The sequence below is a fragment of the Sciurus vulgaris genome (assembly GCF_902686455.1).
Source record: "Sciurus vulgaris genome assembly, chromosome: 16".
Lineage (NCBI taxonomy): Eukaryota > Metazoa > Chordata > Mammalia > Rodentia > Sciuridae > Sciurus > Sciurus vulgaris.
Window position 1 is genome coordinate 20,537,888 of NC_136477.1, and position 21,191 is coordinate 20,559,078.

At 42.4% G+C, this 21,191-nt stretch overlaps 1 protein-coding gene across 3 annotated transcripts; it reads right to left on the reverse strand.

Moving 5' to 3' along the window:
* Window positions 1-216: 216 nt before the first annotated feature.
* Window positions 217-16,310, reverse strand: CCR3 (C-C motif chemokine receptor 3). 3 transcript variants are annotated; one of them, XM_079115483.1, is made up of 3 exons: window positions 16,268-16,310; window positions 5,537-5,770; window positions 217-3,845 (listed from the first exon to the last, which is right to left on the reverse strand). In XM_079115483.1, the coding sequence occupies exon 3, from the start codon at window positions 3,832-3,834 to the stop codon at window positions 2,755-2,757; it is 1,080 nt and encodes a 359-aa protein (XP_078971609.1). In that variant the 5' UTR covers window positions 3,835-3,845; window positions 5,537-5,770; window positions 16,268-16,310; the 3' UTR covers window positions 217-2,754. The 3 variants fall into 3 exon arrangements, with proteins under 3 accessions (XP_078971609.1, XP_078971608.1, XP_078971610.1); XM_079115482.1 differs by having other exon boundaries at window positions 16,212-16,293; XM_079115484.1 differs by lacking the exons at window positions 5,537-5,770; window positions 16,268-16,310 and adding an exon at window positions 5,383-5,470.
* Window positions 16,311-21,191: the final 4,881 nt, after the last annotated feature.

Here is a 21,191-nt window from a genome sequence, read left to right on the forward strand (position 1 = left end):
TGGGTTGGATGCCTACCTCTGAACATCTGAATAAGAGCTTAGCGTTTCATTTTTTAAATAAAATTCTGTTTATTGTTATTATTCTTCTGAACAGGTAATGTGTTTCCATAGTTAAAAATCCAAAAGGTAGGTTGGAGGTGTGGCTCAGTGGTAGAGTGCTTGCCTGGCAGGTGTGAGGCCCTGGCTCCCTCCCCAGCACTGAAAAAAAATCCAGGAGGCCACACTTCTTTTCCTGCTCTGTAGCCACGCACAGCCCTCCTGAAGACAAGCACTGGCACTGGTTTCTTTTGTCCTGTAGTGTCCCCTAACAGTGCCAGTGTTAAAGGCTTTGTCTCCCAGGGTGCAATCCCTGGGAGGTGCTGTGATCTCCAGGAAGTCATGCCTAGTGGAGGTCCTTCAGTCACCCAGGGCGTGGCCCTGAAGGGGACTGTGGGAGCCCAGTCCATCCTCTCTACTCAGCTTCCTGGCTTATAACATAAAGGTTTGCTCCAACATGCATTTCCTGTTGTTGCCCTTTGCTACCCTCAGTAGAGGCCCAAAGTTATGGGGCCGGTGGATCTTGGACTAGACCCTCCATAGTCATAAACTTAAAAAAAACCAAAAAACAAAAAACCCTTTTCTCTTTATAAGATAATTACCTCAGGTGTTTCACTGTAGCAATGCAAAGTTGACTGTTACACATATGATACACTCTGGTTTGCCCTTAGAATTTTACAATCAACCACACATGGCTCCTAGTGCTTTGACTCTTGCTTCAGGTGGTCCTTTGGCCACATTCCTCTCTGGGTGCTTCGTGGTACCGCTCATCAGCCACTGATGTTCCTCATCTCCACATTCATGCTCACCTCCTAACTTTACTCTCTGGGTGGTTGTGGGACCTGAGTCCAGGCTCTCTAACCACATTTATTTTCCTAATGAATGACATCGATTATTTCATTCCCCTGCTTTAAACCCTTCAATGACTCCCCAAGTCTTCCTAAAAAAGCTCAAGATCCTCTACCTGAAATTCATGGCCCATCCCAAGCTCCTCATTCCACCCTGTTTTCTGTAAATATGTGTCCTCCCCTCTCACCTGTGAACTGGGCATGCCCTTGGTTTCAAGTGCCTGTCCCCAAATCTTTTTCCTTTCCAAACACTGCCTATTCTTCAGACACCGGCTCAGATGCCACTTCCTCCATGAAGTCTTCCCTCACCTTCCAGCTGGAAATGGCTTTTCCCTTCCTGGCCCAGACACAGCACCCAGGGTCTACTCTTTACACTGTTTCTATCTTATACCTCCTACTAGACCGAAGCTTTCCTGGGAGCACGGGTTGTGTCTGTCGTATACAGTTTTGCATCCTTCACATAACAGCAGTGTTTGTGCATCCTGTGCCTGATCCCTAGCAGACAGCTGTCGGATGAACAGCTGGTGGGCTCCTGCCATGCTTCCATACACCTCTCTACTGAGAGGCATGAAGGAAGCAGAAGCTTAGAACTCACCTCCTCAAGAAGCCATCAACAGGGAGAGAAGAAAAGGGAATGAGGACCTGGGCCATTTCTACTTTTTTTTGAAAAATGTTTACATCATAAGTTGCATTTTAAAAAATCTCTTTAGAATGCAGTTCACGCAAGCCTCGTCCATCTTTGCATCTCCCACAGCTTCTCGTGCAGGGTGTTCAATACAGGCAAGCCAAGCTCAGCTTACCCAAACCAGTGGGCTAGATACTCCCACTGAGTCCATTGGTTTTGATGGACTGACTTCATTCACAGGCTGCGCAGGAGGGCAGCTACCTTTAGCAGAGATAGATCCAAAGGGCCTTTTCTGTCTTCCTCTGACAACTGTGAAATCTTGAGTTTCCAGGAGACGCAGAAGTGTACCTATGAGCACTTTAGTTAGTGCAGTTGTTCTGCAAGTGTGGTCGCACAGCAAGCAGTGTTGGCTACCTGGGGGAACTTGCACTTGAGGTAAATTCTCTGGGCTCACCCCAGACCCACCACATCTGAAACTCTGGGGTGGGACTAGACCAGCTCTGTTTTAATCTCTCCTCCAGGTGCTTCTGTTGACACATTTGAGAACCAGTGACTGCAGAGAGTCCCTTTGAGCCCACACCTCTCCCGCTCCACATCTGAGCTTCTTCTCACGCACAGAAAACCCCTGGCCTACTCCATAACGTGAGCTTGACATTCTCAATGCAGATGCACCTTCCAGGGCACACTCTGAGTCACTGGTGGGGACATTTGATCATTTGGTGTGAAGAGGAAATCAGCGGACTATTAAGACTATTTAGAACAGCCATGTCATCATGTCCTTATGCTGCTAGAGAGTATGTATCCATATAGCAAAAAAGAAAAAAGAATACCAAGCAAAGAAAGAATTTGTTTAGGCATATTAGAAAATAAAGTAATTGACTGAAGGCACTTTGTGAAAGATTTCATTTCTGTCAACAACTGGCTAAGGTTTTGTTTCAAAATATAAAAGAGTTTTACCTGTTTGTGGCTGTGTATGTTATCCATGTAATATCTAGGTGCATGAAAATTATGGAAGTCTTCAGAGAATTTTTTATGGTTTTTCAGTGGGTAAACTCTCAGACCTTGGCCTCTGGTACCTTGGGTACAAGCACATACTGTCCCCCATTGTGTATGTTTTAAAATCTTTAAGAGTTTTGGTGTTGTGCTGAAAGTTCAAAGAACTGTCCCAGAATTTAAAGTTGTTGGCCCAATGTGTCGGCTGCATCTGCCGAGTCTGGCTTCGACGGGCAATTTTCTGCATCTGATCTAAAACACAGCAGAGAGTTCCTGGTCCCCAGTAGACGGAGAGACAGAACTGGTTCTTTCTGGTTTCTCACTAGGAAGGAATGTGATGTATTTTCCCAGGTAGAGGGTCACGTGCCTGTGGAAAAAGTGGCGCAGGTATTTCCGGAACCTCTCGCCCACGAAGGCGTAGATGACCGGGTTGACGCAGCAGTGGGTGTAGGCGATCACCTCCGTCACCTGCATGGCCAGGTCCAGCTGTCGGTTGTGCTCGCAGCTGCTCTCCAGTAAGTTCGTTTGAAACGCAGAGAGAAGAAGGACCAGGTTGTAGGGGGTCCAGAAAATGAAAAAAACCACCATGATGACAAAAATGAGCCGGATGGCCTTGTACTTTTTTCTGTTGGGGCATCTCAGCAGTGTTTTGATGATCCCAGAGTAGCAGATGGCCATGATGAGCAGAGGGAGAGCGAGACCCAAGACGTTCATCCGCAGCGCATGGAAACGCTTCCAGCCGTCCTCCTCGGCCTCTGGGTAGAGAGGACTGCACACAGACTCTTCCAGGCTCTGCTGGGACTCATGGAAGATAAACTCAGGGAGAGCTGCCAGCCCCGCCAGGCCCCAGGTGATGATGCTGGTGATGACACCAAAAGTCACCGTCCGGGCTCGAAGGGCAAAGACGGCGTGGACGATGGCCAGGTACCTGTCGATGGTCAGCAGGATGATGAAAAAGATCTCGCTGTATAAGCCCAGGTAATAAAACCCAGAGAGGAGCTTGCACATGAAATGACCAAACACCCACTCGTTCCGCCCCACGTAGTGGATCCAGAAGGGAAGAGTGAAGAGAAAGAGCAAGTCGGAAATGGCCAAGTTGAGCAGATAGATGTTGGTCATGATCCTGAGCCTCCTGTACTTGGTGAGGATCAGCACCACCACCACGTTGCCCAGGAGCCCCACCGTGAGCACCAGGGAGTACAGCGGGGGCAGAAACTGCGCACCCAGCTCCTTGACGTTGACTTTTTCACAGGGCAGTGCCCCCTCATAGTCGTAGGGTGTGGTTCCAATGGCCTCAATGGCAAGATCAGTCTCTGTGAAGGAGGCAGCCATTCAGCTTGTCCCTGATAGAAGAAAAGACAATCCCATAGTTAGGCGTGGGCCAAAGCACACCAGTTGATGATTTGCTCACCCAGCGAGGATTTGCTCACCCAGCACATGTTAGAGGTTCTTTTGCACGTGTTTTAAAAGACAGATCAGAAATGCTGGGGAACCACCATTTGACCCAGCTATCCCACTCCTTGGCCTATACCCAAAGGACTTAAAATCAGCATACTACAGGGATACAGCCACATCAATGTTCATAGCTGCTCAATTCACAATAGCCAGATTGTGGAACCAACCTAGATGCCCTTCAATTAACGAATGAATAAAGAAACTGTGGTATATATACACAATGCAATATTACTCATCAATAAAGAAGAAAAAAATTATGTCATTTGCAGGTAAATGGATGCAGTTGGCAAATATCATACTATGTGAGATAAACCAATTCCAAAAAACCAAAGGCTGAATGATCTCTCTGATAAGCGGATGATTATACGTAACGGGGGCAGGGTGGGAGGGAGGCAAGAATGAAGGGAGGATGGATTGTATAGAGGAAAAACAAGGGTGGTGTGGGGATGGGGGGAAGAAAAAATAACAGAATGAGACAGATATCATTACCCTATGTACAGGTATGATTACACAAATGGTGCAACTCGACTTCATGTACAACCAGAGAAACAACAGTTATACCCCATTTGTGTACAACGAATCAAAATAAATAAATAAATAAAAAACAAACATACAAAAAAAAGAAATGCTGGGGGTGGGGGAGGGGGTGTCTGGGAGATCTGCAGATTTCAAGTCAGCATGATCCTTGATGGAAAAGAAACAGAAATGTTGCAGGATGGGGATGAAGAATGGGGCTATTGAGTTCTGAAAGCTTTTAAAGGAGAAAGGAGAAAGTTTAAAAATAGGAAAAAAAGTTGGATAATGATAATAATATGATAATTATTTATATATGTATATATATAATTTTTTTTGGTACTAGGGATTGATCCGTGGGGCTCTTACCACTGAGGCATATCTCTAGTCCTTTTTATTTTTGTTTTGAGACAGGGTCTTGTTAAGTTGCTTAGGGTCTCACTAAGTTACTGAGGCTGGCCTTTAACTTTCAATCCTCCTGCTTCAGCCTCCTGAGCCACTGGGATTACAGGTATGAGCCACCACTCCTAACTAGGACTGCATATTTTAAAACATTTTGCATTTTATGTCTTATAGTTTAAATATGACTATATGAAGACCATTATCTTCATATTTCAAGACAAAATATTGATAACAATAGTAGTAATTATTATTATTATTACAAATAACCAGACCTTTCCAAGGCCCTGTAATGAGGAACATGTACAACATGTTCCTCACAGCTAATGGAAAAATTGAAACTTGAAGAAATTTAGTAACCGATTCAAAATCCTCTAACAAGTACATATAAAAGTTTGGGCTGGATCTTCGGCTTCTAGCCATGTCCAGTTCTGTCACAACTAGATTCAAAATGCAGTGATTTTAAAATTTAACTTTTATTGATTTAACTCTGATAATTATTGAAATTATTACCATGTTAGGCAGCCTTAACCTCAGTTGCTTTGATCCTCCTGCCCTTTGTAATGCTGAGTTAAGCAGAAACGTGCTGTGTCAGTCAGGGTTCTCTAGAGGAACAGAACCAACAGGAGGTATGATTATAAAAAGGAGATTTATTAGATTGGCTTACACGACCAGAAGCTGGATAGTCCACGATGGCTGTTGCAGGCTGGAGAGCTGAGGAACCAGCAGCTGTGCAGTCCAAGAGGCGGAAGCCACAGTACAAGAGGGGTCAGTGATGCTACCCTAGTCCAGGACCAAAGGCTTCTAGAAACTCCCTGGAAAATCACTGGCAGGTCTTCTTTGGAAGAGCGAAGGAGCTGGAGTCTGCTGTCCTCAGGCGATTGCTGCAGCAAACAAGAACCTGTTCGAGAAGAATTGAGATTGCCTCTGCTGCTGCTTCCTTGTTCATCCAACTTTTATTCCATCCAAGCCTCCAGTCTATTGGATGGTGCTGCCCTAGCTTAGGGAGGCTCTCCCCTTCAGTTCGCTCTCCCACATGCCAATCGTTCTGAGACATACCCTCATGGATATACCCAGAAGCCTCTTAATCTTCGCATCTCTTAATCCAATCAAGTTGGCAATTCAAATTAACCATTACATGTGCCGATAGCAAACTCTGGAGAGCTTCTTCTCAAAGAAGATGAACAGGAGGGGTTGGTCAAAGGAATAGATCAGCAGCTGTAGACCAGGGCCTGTTTTTCTTTTCTTTTTTCTTAATGTGATTTTTATGTATTTATTTTATTAGAGCTTAATGGTTATACATAGTAGTTGGGTTCATCCCAACAAACTTATACATGCATGGGAATCGATTTCAGTTCATGATCACCCCTTTCCCCTCCCTCTTTCCCCCTCCTATCCTCCACCCCCCACCCAGTGATTGTTTTTCACAGGATTATGGACTTCCATGGAAAAAGAGGAAAAGGAGATGAAAGAGTCTGGTGAAGGACAATTGGTCCATGTACCACTTACTCAGAGGGAGGGCTTTCTCCCTTTTAGGTGAAGGGACAAGTGTGAGGACGTGGGTGTAAATTAATGGGAGTTCCTAAAAGTAAGTCTTAGAAGTGGCAAGGAATTGTCTTTGCTTCTTAATAGAATACTTAGCAGAATACTAAAACCTTGGAGTCTTCAAAGGAGAAGATATCTAATTTTTTTTAAGTGAATTTGAGAGTTAATCCTTGAACAACTGGCCTCTGAATAAGGACAGCAGAAAGAAAAACAGAGGCCATAAACTTCAGTTATACAAAACAAAACTTGAGCTCCAAAAAGACATAGACTGAAAAAATATTATAGCCATAATTACTTTAGTAAAGGACTACGTGAAACATCTTTATCAGATCAAAGTACACTTTTGGATCAGATTAGAATCAGATCAGACATTTAAAGAATGTGGAAGCCTGTGAAGTCCTCAGAAAATGGTTTTAAGGAAGAAAAAAAAAAACTGAAAAAAAAAAAAACCAAAAACAAAAATGAAACTTGTACTTATGGGATCCCACCATTTTTCCCTCTTATGCCCATTGGAGAGCACAGTAAAATCCACAGGAAGTAGGGTATCCCTTGATATTCCCGGTTCTGTCAGTCTCTCTTATCAGGCATTTGCAGAAAATTACAGAGCTGACGCTGCAGCTTGGGGCAATGCTTGTATTGTCCCAGGAGAGAATGCAGACCTTCCAAGGGTCCTTAAAAAGGTCCAGGATCTGGTCTAGCCGGCCTTTCCAGATCCCCTCTTTCTCTCTCTCTCCTGTTTTCCAGCATTAGGAGGAACTTGTCAGAATCCCAGAGCACAAAAATAGATAAAATAACCATTTATGTCCTACAGCGGCTTGGATTTAAAGGTGAAAATTTTTTCTCTGGTCTCAAACTAATTTGGGCACCTGATCATGTTGCTCTTTATCTAGTGACCCCTTTTTAAAGTTCTTTATCATACAATATAAGGGAGTGAGATTACTCTGTTTACCATCCATGTTCTCCCCCTAAAAGATGATAATCACACATGAAAAGGGAAGGGGATAGGGGTGAGAAATTGCTTTGCCTATCTCCAGTCATCCTCCTCACAGAGATATCTCAAGCACCTCTTACCGTTGGCAGGTCAGTAGAAAACGCCCACCAGGACCAGGCCCGTAGATCTTGCAGAGAACCTGGCACTGTCCTAAGTGGTATGCGGATCACCATGGAACTTCAGATCAGGACTCCACACTCACTTTGGGCTCAGTCCATCTTAATTCAGTCACCACTCAGTGTCTCCCGCCCAGCACCCAGTACCTTAGAGTTGCCGTACCATCTCATGCAATCAAGGCTACTTGGGCAACTCTGGGAGGAGATCAGTCTTCCCCTCGGCCACTTCAGCGCAGGCCTACCTCTTGAACCTGGATTCCTACCTGTCCAATGGGTGTTGGTTCCTGCACTGGTTTCTGGTTCCCACTGGGCTCCTTTGTGTTGCCCCAGCCTACTGGGAAGGCTTGTGTCCTCTAGATTAATCAGTCCACTGGCATTAGTCAAGGTCACCTCTTCCAGTGTCTCAGAGCCTGCACCCCGGTGACAAAGGAGGTAAACTCACCATCTCCGAATCCCAAACACAAGCCCCTGAGAAGTGTTGTGGGATTCCCCAACAAAGGCACAAGACACCAGAGCTATCAGCAGGAAGCAGTGTTTATCAGTGCCAGCACTGGCTCAGCAGATTCTCATCCAAAAAGCTGAGCCATTTGTACAGGGGGCATAGCCTTTGTTTTAGTCAGCTATTTTGCTGCTGTGACTAAATGACCCAACCAGCACAACTGTAAAGGAGAAAAGGTTTATTTGAGGGCTCATGGTTTCAGAGGTCTCAGTCCATGGAAAACAGACTCCATTCCTCGGGGCTCAAGGTGAGGCTGAACATCATGGCGGAGGAGTGTGGCAGAGGAAGCAGCTTACATCATCAGGAAACAGAGAGATTCCACTCTCTAGATACAAAATATATACCCCCAAACCATCCCCTATCAGGGAATTAACTCACTGACTGGGTTAAGACTTTCACAACCCAATCATTTCTCCTTCAAACCTTCTTGCATTGTCTCACATGTGAGTTTTTGGGGGACACCACATCTAAACCATAACAGCTTCATATACTTTTTTTTTTTTCTGGTTTAGGTTCTTTTCTTTCTTTCTTTTTTAATTTTTAAAATTTGTTCTAATTTGTAGTACTTTATATTAGGTAGAGGGGAGTGGAGGGAGGGGAAAAGGTACAGGGAAAGGAATGATAGTGGAGTGAAACAGACATTATTACCTCATGTACACGTGTAGTCATATGATCTATCTATATAGGCATGATCGATGTGATCCTGCCATATGTATAATCAGAAAATGAGAGATTAGACTCCTTATATACTTTTGTTACTTACCTTTTACTAGTTATTTGCCTCCCATGGAAGGTAATATTCATTCCTGGTTGGGCATTCTGTATCTATACTACAGCTATAGTGTAGCACCAATGTTACAAATGAGTTGTGGAAGGCTCATATCCATACTGTCAGCACCATGTTATCTTTTTTGTTCCGAGAAAATCTCTACAAGAGCGATTGCATGAGGATCATATGAAATAGTGTATGTAAAATCACCTTTTGAACTTGAAAGAGCTCTAAATCACATAGGAAACGGGAGTGGAAGAAAGGCCACGAGAAGTCAATTCTGGCGAAATTGGGAAAAAGCAGGGACCCTGATCTATTTTCATTGCTCTGCCCAGATACATCTCCTTCCCATCAGTGACACGTTCCAGAACAAAATGGAATTGAGGAATGATTGATATTAAGTTTACCAGTGTTATTTCTAGTAGCTGAGAAAAAAAAAAAGTCCCCACGACTTTGTTATGCATTTTTAATCACCGCAGTGTCCTCTTAAAGTTCTGTATCTAAAACTAGAAGGAACGGAGCTGCTTCTTCAGAGGCAAACAAATAAGAGCCTCTACTCACCATTATTTGTATAACTTTTCTTTTTTCCCAGAGTGATTTAAAAGCAAGAAAATTCATTCAAGTTTCCTCAACTGGTGAGAGTGTCTTTGATTCACATGCGGCTTCTACAGGATCAAGAGGATCCGCATGATGGATGCACAGGATCTTCTGGTTTAGGCTTCAGGGCTGCCCATGAGCTTCAGCTCTTAAGGCGCAGGAGACACGAGGGTCCTCCTGTCCACAGCCAGGCCTTTGACTCCTCATTCCGTGGGTTCAGAGATGTAAAAACGGACGTACTGTCATCTGTCTAACCCATCTCAATTGCATGAATCCTTAGGTTCAAGACAGTCAAGAGTTTGAATTGGGCTTTTCAAAAAGGATTTTTGCATTTTGGGGGAAGTGATAGGGTATAACAAACAAACAAACAACATCAATGGGGCTGGGGAGATAGCTCAGTCGGCAGAGTGCTTGCCTTGCATGCACAAGGCCCTGGGTTCGATCCCCAGCACCGCAAAAAAAAAAAAAAAAAAAAAAAAAAAGCCAACAACAAAAAACAACATTAATGCAAGCACAAAAGCAAAGTAAAAAACCACCCCAAATCTCATCATGCAGTTTACCACCATAAATATCTCTCTATGCAGATATGCACACCTTTATGTGAGACTGAAAAAAAATGAGAACCTACTATTTTATTTTATTTTTATGGGGATTTCATTATTATGATTATTATTAGTGGAGTTTTATTGTTATACATAGTAGTTGAGTTCATCTCAACAAACTCATACATAAATGGAAATTGATTTCAGTTCACGAGCCCCCTTTTCCCTCCCCTTCCTCCTCTACTCTACTAGACTTCATTTTGCTCATCTATTAATTTGTATTTGATCGGTTCTTTATGTTATACTATCCTTCCCTTTATTTTATTCTAGTTTTCACATAGGAGAGGAAACATTTGACCTTCGAGTTTCATGAGTTTGGCATGATCCTTTCCATTTCTATTCATTTACCAGGGAATGCCACGACTTCATTCTTTTTAATGACTGAGTAGAACTCCATTGTGTGTGTATATATAGGTATATGTACATATCACAATTTCTTAACCCATTCATCTATTGACAGACATCTGGGTTGATTTCATAATTGAGTTATTATGAATTGTGATGCTATAAACATCAAGGTGACTTTATCACTGTAGTATGCCAATTTTCAATCTTTTGGGAAAATACCAAGGAGTGGGATAGCTGGGTCACATGGTGATTCCATCCTTAGTTTTGGGGGAGAATCTACAAACTGCTCTCCAGAGTGGTTGCACTAGTCTGCAGTCCCACCAACGGTGTGCAAGTGAATCATTTTCCCTACGACCTTGCTAGCATTAATTATTATTTGTATTCTTGATCATTGTCATTTGGGCTGGAGTGAGATGAGATCTTAGCACAGTTTTGATTTGCATTTCCCTGGTTGCTAGAAATGTTAGACACTTTATCATGTATTTATTGGCCTTCCATGTTTCTTCTTTTGAGAAATTTCTGTTTAGTTCTTTTGCCAATTTATTGATTGGGTTATTTGTTTTTTGGTGATAAGTTTTTCAAATTCTTTGTATATTCTGGATATGAATCCTTTCTCAGAGGGGTGACTGGCCAAGATTTTCTCCCATTCTGTAGAGAGCCTACCTACAATTTTAGCTGGTTCGCTAATAATACAAACTGATTTGGGGATCCAGGTAGAATCACAGACAAAAGTTTATGAAAAATGAAGAGAATATGAAGTGTATAATTAAAATCACAATATGAAACTACATACATAGTATATACTATATATGTTCAATATATATAGTACGTATATTCACTGTTTGCTGGTTACTATGTATATATATATCTTATAGAATGTGTATATCTCTCATATATATACATAAAATGAGCAAATAATAAAGGTACTTATAGTAGGGGAGGGAATTATAGTGATTTTGTGATTTTTTTTAAAGTTGTAAAATTTTCAATTTGCTGTATTTCTTTATCAATTAAACGACAATTGAAAACCAGTATTCCCAAGCAGGGCCTGCTGGAAGAGTTGGCAGACTCATTTCCCAACAGGCCACTGGGTTGGAAACGTAGGCACTTTACCAGGTGAAGGGATTCCCATCTGAACTTGAAACCACGCACTGAGTGAGCTAAGAAATGTGGGTCAGAGACCACTTGGGGTAACGCACCGGACTATCTTTTCAAGTGTAGAAAAGTGAGTAGCTTGGTTCTCCTCTTCAGCCTGCAGCTGAGGTCCACATACAACCACCCAGACTCGGGGAAGGGAGACTTCCTTTTAAAGTTCGGGATTCAGCTCAGCTCCCCCCAAGAACTGAAAAGCACTTCAGGAGACCGCAGTGCGCACCTCCAAACAGGTAGGTGGGCTGGGAGGATGATACCTCTCTGGACCACATTTTCTCTTCTTCTTCCTACCCCGAGATTCTTAGTGCTTCTGGAAAATTCTGAAGTTTGGGGATAACTCGAGGGCCCCTGCTCTTCTCTTGCTGGCCTTAGCCTCTTGGCAAGTGTGGCTGGACACTGCACTTGGATAACCTCTGAGTGACCATCAGAAGGGGAACCTCCGGGGTTTACAGTAATTCTGTGGGTTGACTCCTTCCCCCTGGGGTTTGAACTATCACCTTTGTCTTAGGATCCCTAAGACTGCTGATTATGTTTGTGTTCTTTTTGTTCCATTCCACTGATCTTTTATTTCTGTGCCAGATATGTGCTTTTAATCATTACAGACTTATTAGATTATTTGTATAGATTATCTAATTAGACAACTCCCCTTTCATTATTCATTTCTATATCTTATCCATTAGAATTTTTCTTCTGTTAGATAAACTTTAGGATCACCTGGTCAATTACTTGTAAAAACATAATTTTGAGTGGAATTGTATTATATTTGTAAATAATTTAGGAAGAATTGCTAACTTTACAATATCAGGGGTTTACATCAGGGAATGGGATGTGTCTATTTATACAGGAGCTTGTATATTTATTTTTATCTAGTTTTATATTTTCTGAGGATGCGATGAATAAAACATGTTGCCCTAATATATTTTTAAATTTGATTTTTGACAAAAATTAAGTCTCCCTAACTCTCTCTCCTCTCAATTCCCAGCCCTGCCCAGTGAGTGATTTTGGTGATTTTCTATTAAGAGACATTTACATTACCCACACTGGGCATCAATGCTTCTAGAAAAACTCTTATAATTCTAGTTAACCATAAAGTTAGCCTGTGATGGGGTTAATTTAAAAAAAGCTTTCTGCATGTGCATTTAATCTAATAACTTAATCTTAACTGATTTATGTAAATTAGCAAAATAGTGTATGTGGATTATGGGAAGCGATCCCTTCACAGACTTATAAAAGTGGTCCAGCTTTGTCTACAGTATCTTTAGTGAGGGGACCTTACCCAGTAAAGATGAGTTGAAGAAGCCAGGGCGTCACCCTGGAGAGAGAGCAACATGCTGGCTATGTAGCTGATACCAGAATTTTGTGTGGCTCCCAGGGTTGACCCCAGAACCAACCCCAGGAGATAGCACAAAGAGGCTAGTTCAGTCTTCACACAAGAAAGACTGAATTGGATTATCCAACAGTGAAAGAGGTTCCTTATGAGGCCTGGAGCTGGCTGTGACTGGAGGAGTTCCAGCAGAGGCTGAGCGATTCCCCATCAGGGCTACCTTGGAAGAGATCCCCAGGGACAGCGAGGTTGACTTCAGCTGTGCTGCTCAGTTCTGTCTGCACACAGGAGTCCTGGGGATCTCCTGGACGTCCCCAAACCAGGTCACAGTCTGCATGATTATGTAAGAGCTTCTGGAAATGGACCCAAAGCTCCCTGCTGCATCCCAGGTAAAGGTTGACAACTCCTGGTTAAGGTGACAAGTCCCTCCTAAATTTTATGAATCCATTTTCTGTCCCTGAATTACATAACCCTCCAACTTCTTTAAAAAGTGTAATGAAAAGACAAGGGATCTTAGTGGTCCCCTGAAGAATACCTTTAGTCACAAGCTCTTTAAAAGCCAATGCCATAGCATGGCATCCACAAAAACCAATTTAATCTTAGGCTATATAAAAAAACAGATCAAAGGAAATCAACCCTGTGGATTCTTCATATCTCTCTCCATCCAGCAACCCCTTCATTTAATCATGCAGTTACCTATCTAGCCAGCTCCTTACCTCACTTCACATCTGTATCACTAAGCCAGTCCCTCCTGCCCCTCCTTCATTTCTTTCACAGGAATCCGGGGCAGTCAGAAAAATCAATTATCCAGTGCAGCATTGTCCATTGGAAATGCTCTGTAATGAAGAAAGGCAGCCACTGGCCAGCATGGTCATCGAGCACTTGACATATTGGCAGTGTAACTGAGGAGCTGAACTTTTTATTTTATTTTTAAAATTTAAATAGCTGTATAGCACTCACTCACCATATTGGACAGTGCAGAACTAGTGCCCAGAACAATGCCTGACAAACAATACCTGCTGCAAAACGCTTCTCAACTGGGTCAAAAGATGGAGCAGAATAGTTTTTACTTTGCACTGTTCAGACTTCATGATCTTCATGGTGCTATTTCAGACACCAGATTTAAAGAGGGTTGATACCAATCTGGAATGTAGAACAGGATTAGGATGATAAAGGTCCAGAAATAACGACCATAGTTGGCAGAACTTGGAATGTTTTATGTAAAAAATAAGTCTTCAGATTCATATTCATTTCTTTCCTCCCTCCTCCTCCTCCTCCTCCTCCTCCTCCTTGTTCTCCTTTCTTGTCTTTCTTTTTTGCCAGTATCATAGCCAGAAGTATTTATACTTCATTGGTCTAGACTGAAGGTTTCTAGCCCCTTATTTTTTTTAATTAAAGGATTAGATTAGACAATTTTAGGTCTCTTTAAGATAGAAAAGTCCATGATGTGATAGCTTTTCCTGTAGAAGAGAGGGTGACCCTAGAGAGCAGAAATTTGATGGCATGGGAGGAAACAGATTCAGGCCAAGAGGGGAAGAACTTTCAGAAAAAGGCGTAGGAGTAGAAGGAGGGAGTTCCCTCCCTGGAAATATACAAGAACCTCTCAAAGTCGAAATCATGAATAAGTGCTATCCTCCTCCCAACTGCAAATATTTCCCAACATTTGTATTTTAGGGTGGCACATGGACTTCCACAGCTGCCAATCACGAATATCAGCTTCTAGAGCAAAAGCTGTATCCGATTCTGGGAGTGTGGTCAATTCATATTAAGTGACATGATTTCACTCAGCTGCCAGCTGATTTGGGGTATTTTTACCCACCTCCTTGCCCCAGAACTATTCTTATCCATTATGTTTTAATAACAGGTGTTTCAGATGTGACTTATTTTTAGTCTTGAACACAGGCTGATGTTATTTAGTTGGAAGAGATGACTGTGAAGGGTATGTTTTCATGGAGAAAGTCAAAGTGATGTGGTCAGTCTAGCCCTAGTGCTCCTACCTTCAATTGTGCCACAGAGAATGAGCCACTGTGTCTTTCCTAAGTACCATGTACAAGTGACAGCATACTTCTATATCATATTGTATTCTAACACTTTAAATTCTGTATCCTGCACCTAGTTCCGTATGGTTAAAAATTATTTGAAAATAAAATTCGTAATGACTCCAACATGCTGTGTAAGATATATACGACTAACCATGTCATACTGTTGTATGATAAAGTCATTCCCAATTGCCCTGTTAGAAATAGTACTGCAGTAAATATACATTTTAAAAGTTATTTCCTTAAAGCATATTCTTCAAATCACAATTTCTATCTCTAATCATTTTTCTAAGCCTCTTGACATATTTTGACAAGTTGCTTCCAGGTAGTATATGTGCTTCTGGCACCAAAGATACTGGTGCTAGTTTCAGCAAGCATTCATCCACATGGAGAAGGTATAAAATATAATCACTTGGCCAGTTGGATAGGCATAAGAAATATCATTATTGTTTTAATTAACATTTATGTAGTTACTGAGGGAATCTTTTAAATGAATTATTAGTCATTCGCATTTTCTTTTCTAAATTTATTATGCTGATTATATCTGCTTTTTTTCTTACTGAGTTCTACACAGGGTTCACATTCCCCCCAGGAGAAATACCTGGGCCTTCCCTGGTTCCATGTGAGCATTGTTTGCTGAAGAGAGCCATAGATACCTTCCAACTCCCAGCCTCTTGTGTACTGAAGACCCAACTTCCCGCCACTCTTCCTTGGAGCACTCATCAAACAATAGCAAACTTCCATCGCAAGCCAAACCAGCATTTTCCAAAAGACTACACAAGGCTTCCTAAGTCTACCCTCCAGCACAGGTCTAGGAAAGGACACCAGTCAACCTCATTCATTCAGACAAAAACACACCAAATCAATCATCAACTAATAACCAGAATTTGAGTGGATTTTCAATGCAAACTTGAAATAAGTATATGTTTATACACATACATATTTAATGAATACATACACATAACTATAAGTTATATTTTCACTAACTGGTTCTCACAAGTCAATATCACTAAAAATGAACTATTAAGCATGACATTTCCGGAGTGGTCATATTCTCAACAGTTGAGAAATGATGAATGTACAGGGCAGGTAACAAGATAATGTTGATTGAAGAGATATAAAAAGTCAAGTTTGAATGAGTGTAGGAGGCAAATGTATCATGGTATGAGTGGGAGAGAGGGAAAATAAGAGAAAGCAAGATGAAAAGGGACATATTTAACAATACCCGCTCCCACTCTGGCCCTGCACTACATTTAAATTGCCAAGTACCCCCACCTCCTCCCTCCTAGATCCAAGAGCACTCTGGAAAGTATTTCTTTCACATCTGGACACTTGGATTCGTTTCCCTTTTCTAGCCTACCTGGAAATGCTCTTCTAAGTAAACACCTTCTTGTCCAGAGGAGAAGAAAGTGGTACCTGGTGACTTAGTGAGGTCCTCTAGGTCCAGTGGTCACTCAGGTCTCACCACTAATAACTTGGAGATATTGTCCGATCACAGATAGTAGTAAGGTAGTAAACAACAGTGCTTCCTGTTTTAAACAGGCTAGCTTCTCAGGTTTTGCAAGTTTTCAGGGAGATATCGAATTTGTTACAGTTCTTCTTTTTCATTATTGACCGCTCACACTAAGCGCTCAATTGAGTAATCATGGCCGTGCACACCGCTGACACTCAGAGGCACTCTGCTTCCCCCAACACTGCTCATGTATGGTGTGGGGAGGGGGCTAGAATTCCCCAGTAAGCATCACTTTGACCTGGGGGAGTCAGGATGAAGAATGAACTGAGAATCTCCCCATAACGGAAGGATAGCAACTAAGGGATCATCTTATTATTATTCAGGATCTGACCTGGAACCTCAATGGGGCAGGTCATAGCAGCAAGTTTAGACAACTCGGGAAGACTTGGGATTGAGTTTCAAACGTGGCCCCCGCAGTTGCATGACCTTGGGGTAACCATTTTAATTTGCTTTCTCAGGTGCAACCTGGAAATGATGATATCTGTGTCATAGGGTTGTTGTGGAAGCAACTAAGATAAGTCTGAAAATCTCTTCAGAATATTCAGAGATAGAGCAATATGAGGTGTAGGGTGAATTCCACTGTGACAGGAGCTTCATAGGGCACAGTTACCTGACTGCTATATGTGCTGACGGGCCCCAGGGACCTAGCGTGATGCTGGGCACAGGGAAGATATTCATCCAATATCAGTGGGAAGACCTCCAACTATGTGTGAGGTGATCTTGATAAAATGGCCAACTGGACAAGTCAATGAATTCACCATGTATTTATCAAAGAGTTGCTATGTGCTTAAGGCTGTGCCATATACTTCAAGATAAGGACAAGGGAAGAGGTGAGGGTAACAGAGATGAAGAACAAGAACAGGAAGAAGAACAGGAACCTTATCTTACAGGTTCTATAAGCTTATTGGTGATCAGAGCTAACAGAGAACTGATAAAATACCAAGAAGACTCAAATATACTTAAAAATAGTAAAAGAGATGTTGAATTATTTAATCTGCAACATATTCAATGTAGTATATTCAAATTGGCTACAACTTTTTTTGAATGGCAGTAACAGCTCAGACTTTGCTGCTGGCTGTCTGGGCCCAAAACCCATCTTTATCACCTAATAGTGATAAGCCCTTGGGCAAGCTATATAACCTCTGTGTTCCTCAGCTTCCTCTGCTGCAAAGCAATAGAGTGATGCCTTCTGGCAGAATTCGTGTGGAGTAAATAAATTAGGACAATGTGGACACCAGTGTGTGGCCAGCACTGTGTGAGTATGTATCCTTTGGTTATGACAAATCCTCTTGTTGAGAAAGGGCATCATCTCAGGGAGGCCTGGAGCATACTGTAGTGCACAGTGGTCTGAGTGAGCATGTGCGACATCAAATGCAAGTTCTGAGAGTTCAGAAAAGAGGTCCATGTAGGTTGAAGGGACTGGGAAAGGTTTCTTGGCACAGCAAGGGCCTCAGGCATTTAAACAACTTGGCCACGTGGAAGGAGAAGGGAAGGTTTCCAGGAAAGGGTAAGTAGACCTCCCAAAGCCAGTAGAGGTACGTTGGTCCCGCCACAGGGGAAGACAGAAATGAAATTAGATGGCAGATATGCTTGGGTCCCAATTCCTGGAACCAGGAGCCCAGGGAGATTATATGTAATAATATGCATGTATGATTATATATATATAATATAGCTGTCAATCCATTAGAATGACACTTATTCAGAACTTCTGGCTCCACAGAGCATTCAGAACAAGCAGGAAGTCAGCAGAGAATGGAATTCTGCAGAATCTTTGCTGGTCCAACAGGGTTCCACGCCCCTTCCTTCTTCCAGGGAGTTTTATCCCTGAACCACATGAGGTACTGACATCTCAAGAAGGAGAAAGCATGGGTCTGGCGGAGGTAGAGAGCTTGGAGCAAAGAGCGGAGGGAGGTGAGACTGACCATTGGTCTTGACTAGATTATAAAGAGTTGAAAAGTTTAGAAGTATATTCCACAGGCATTTGGGAGCTCTTGATGGTCTTTGAGGAACACTACTGGTGTCACCTTATTTGAGAGCTCTCCAGGAATTCCCACACACATTTCTCTGGGTTGAAACCCACAACAAACTTTAGACTTCCTAAGGTGATTATCATCTCAGAGCGGCCTCCATGGGCACCTCCGTGGGGCACCATCACATTGTAGTGTGGCCAGCTGCTGTCCTGGAACTGCGCAATCCACCACAAGAAGTGAGGCTTGGTAATCCCCTAACCTGCAGATAGGGGAACCAAGATCATACTTGACCAGAGGGCAGAGTGGGAATCCAAACTCCAGTCTCCTTGGTTAGCACTGTTTTCTCACCAGCTGCGGAGTAGAGTATGCCTGGGTTTAGCCAGCCAGACCTGGACACAGCCCACCTCAGCCACATACAGGTGGTGTAGACGGGGTATTTAGCCTCTCCAAGTCCAATTTCATCATCCACAGTGAACCTTATAGCTAATACAGTGCACAGGGTAGGGGCTTAATGAACAATCACAACTACCAAATGGCATCTCTGCAGAGAAGAAACTCAGTACCAAAGCATTCCTCATCTGAAAACAACATTTATGAAGACCTAAAACAGATTTGGAGATTTCTGTAAAGAAGCTAGATGAACCAGGCACAGTAGCGCATGCCTGTAAATCCCAGTGGCTTGGGAGGCTGAGACAGGAGAATCACAAGTTCAAAGCCAGCCTCAGCAACGTAGCAAGACTCTGTAGGTCTGGGTGTATGAGACCTTGGAGAAGAACAAAGTGAATAGGAGTGAGCATTTTTGCTTTTGACAACAAAGAAGGTGTTTTAAAAGAATCTCCATGATTTCCAATAGTTCTTCAATTCACAACATATCAAAGCAAAAGTTTTAAGTGTACAGTTCAATAAATTCAACAGTTGCATATGCTTGTGCAAAACCACTGCAATCAAATATGGAACATTTTCAGCTCCTCCCCAAAGTGCTTTATGTCTGGGGATTGCAGTTGATGATCCCCCACCCCCAGTCCCAGATAACTTCCGATCTGCTGTATGGCCTCCTAGTTATGCTTGTTCTAGAATTTCATATAAATGGAATCATATAGGATCTACTGCTTTGTCTCCAGCTTTTTTTCTCAGCATAATGTGTGAACAATCCATTTGTATCATTAGTTGTATTGGGTCCCAATGTCCCCCACTTTTTTCTCTGTCCTGACTGAGAAATGCAAAGTGCCTTGACCAGTTTTGTGTTTTTTTCCCTTAAACTTGAACCCAAGGCAGGACTTGAACATTCCCAGGCACTGACAGGGTGTTTGGGTTGTTTCCCAAAACACTAAAGGGAACTAACCCCAGCACTGAGCCAACTTCCTTAAACCACCACATAAATCCTCCTATTAACTCCACAACCTGCCCCTCAAGGAGGATGTGTAGAGAGAAAAACGTCTCTTTCCCTCTCCATCCATTGTCAAGTCCTCTGCAGTACTTTGCAAATTCCCCTAATAAGTGCTTGGTACTCAACATGAGGCAACAAATAAAGCTGCCCAATAAAGATATCTGTGTTGAAACTGCACCAGAAAAGATACAGTGATGGTAAATACATGAAAAAAAAAATCCTAATCATTAATTATTTTGAAAAGGCAAATTAAAATGACAACGAGGCACCACTGCGCACTTATTAAAATGACTAACTTTTGTTTTTCAACTGACAATATCAAGCGTTGGTGAGGATACCAAGCAACAGGGACCCTGGTGACCAGTGGGAATGCCAATGGTATGGTCCCTCTGAAAACAGGGCAGTTTCTTATATATAAAATAAAACATACTATAATTAAAAGTTATTCATGTGTTAAAAAGGACTAAAAATGTCAATCTGTCAAAATGTTGTGATGACTTTCGAGGAAGGTATCTTGGTTTTCAGAACTTTGTAATTAAAAAGAGAAAAGGACTGAACCTATGTGTTTAAGTAGGAAATGTAAGCAGATCTGAATTTCTCTTTTAAATGTCCAGAAACTATTGTCTCAATACTGAAGACAGAAAGGAGATAAAGATTAGGCATCTAGATTATGAAAAACAGTGTTATGGTTACACTTTTTCGCTGCATAACAAATTCTTAAAATGTTGAAGCTTAAGACAATGACTTATGAGTATCCCTCAGAGTTCAGGAGATTGAGATATTCATAGTCTTAACCTGTGGGATCCCCTACAGGTCTGCAGTCAGGCAGCCCCTGAGGGTCTCTCTCTCTCTCTCTCTCTCTCTCTCTCTCTCTCTCTCTCTCTCTCTCTCTCTCTCTCTCTCTCTCTCTCGGGATTGAACCCAGTGCCTTGTGCATGGGAGGCAAGCAAGCACAAGAGCGAGCTATATCCCCAGCCCCAGCTGAGGGTCTCTTACCACATGGCTAAATCAGGTGTGGCTATGATCACCAGGCTCAAAGTCTCGTGATCTTAAAATAGGCCTATTGCTCATATGGCAGCTGACCTCCCAAACAGGAAAAGCTCTACTGGAATCCATTGGTCAAAATAATCATGAGCTAGCCCAGATGCAAAGAAGGAAAAAAAAAAAAAAATAACATCTTTTAAAGGGGGAATGGCTTGTACATGTAGGAAGAGAAGGAATCCATGATGGCATTGTAGAAGCAAATTGCCACAAGCAAGTCAGCATGATGCTCTGTATAAGGTCCATTGGCCAAAAACTAGCCCTTGAGTCCAACTGTGAAGGGGGTTTGAACTTAGACATCTACTGTAATATGGAAACAGGAAGGGTATGGCTAAACATTCGCTACTCTTCACTGTCGTTGGTACAGTCATTTGTAAAACAATATAGAGGTTGCTATGGTGTGGATGTGGTTTATACCCAAGGGTCCCC

Coding starts and splice junctions, on each gene's coding strand:
- CCR3 (XM_079115483.1), bottom strand. CDS start 3,834: ATGGCTGCCTCCTTCACAGAGACTGATCTTGCCATTGAGGCCATTGGA.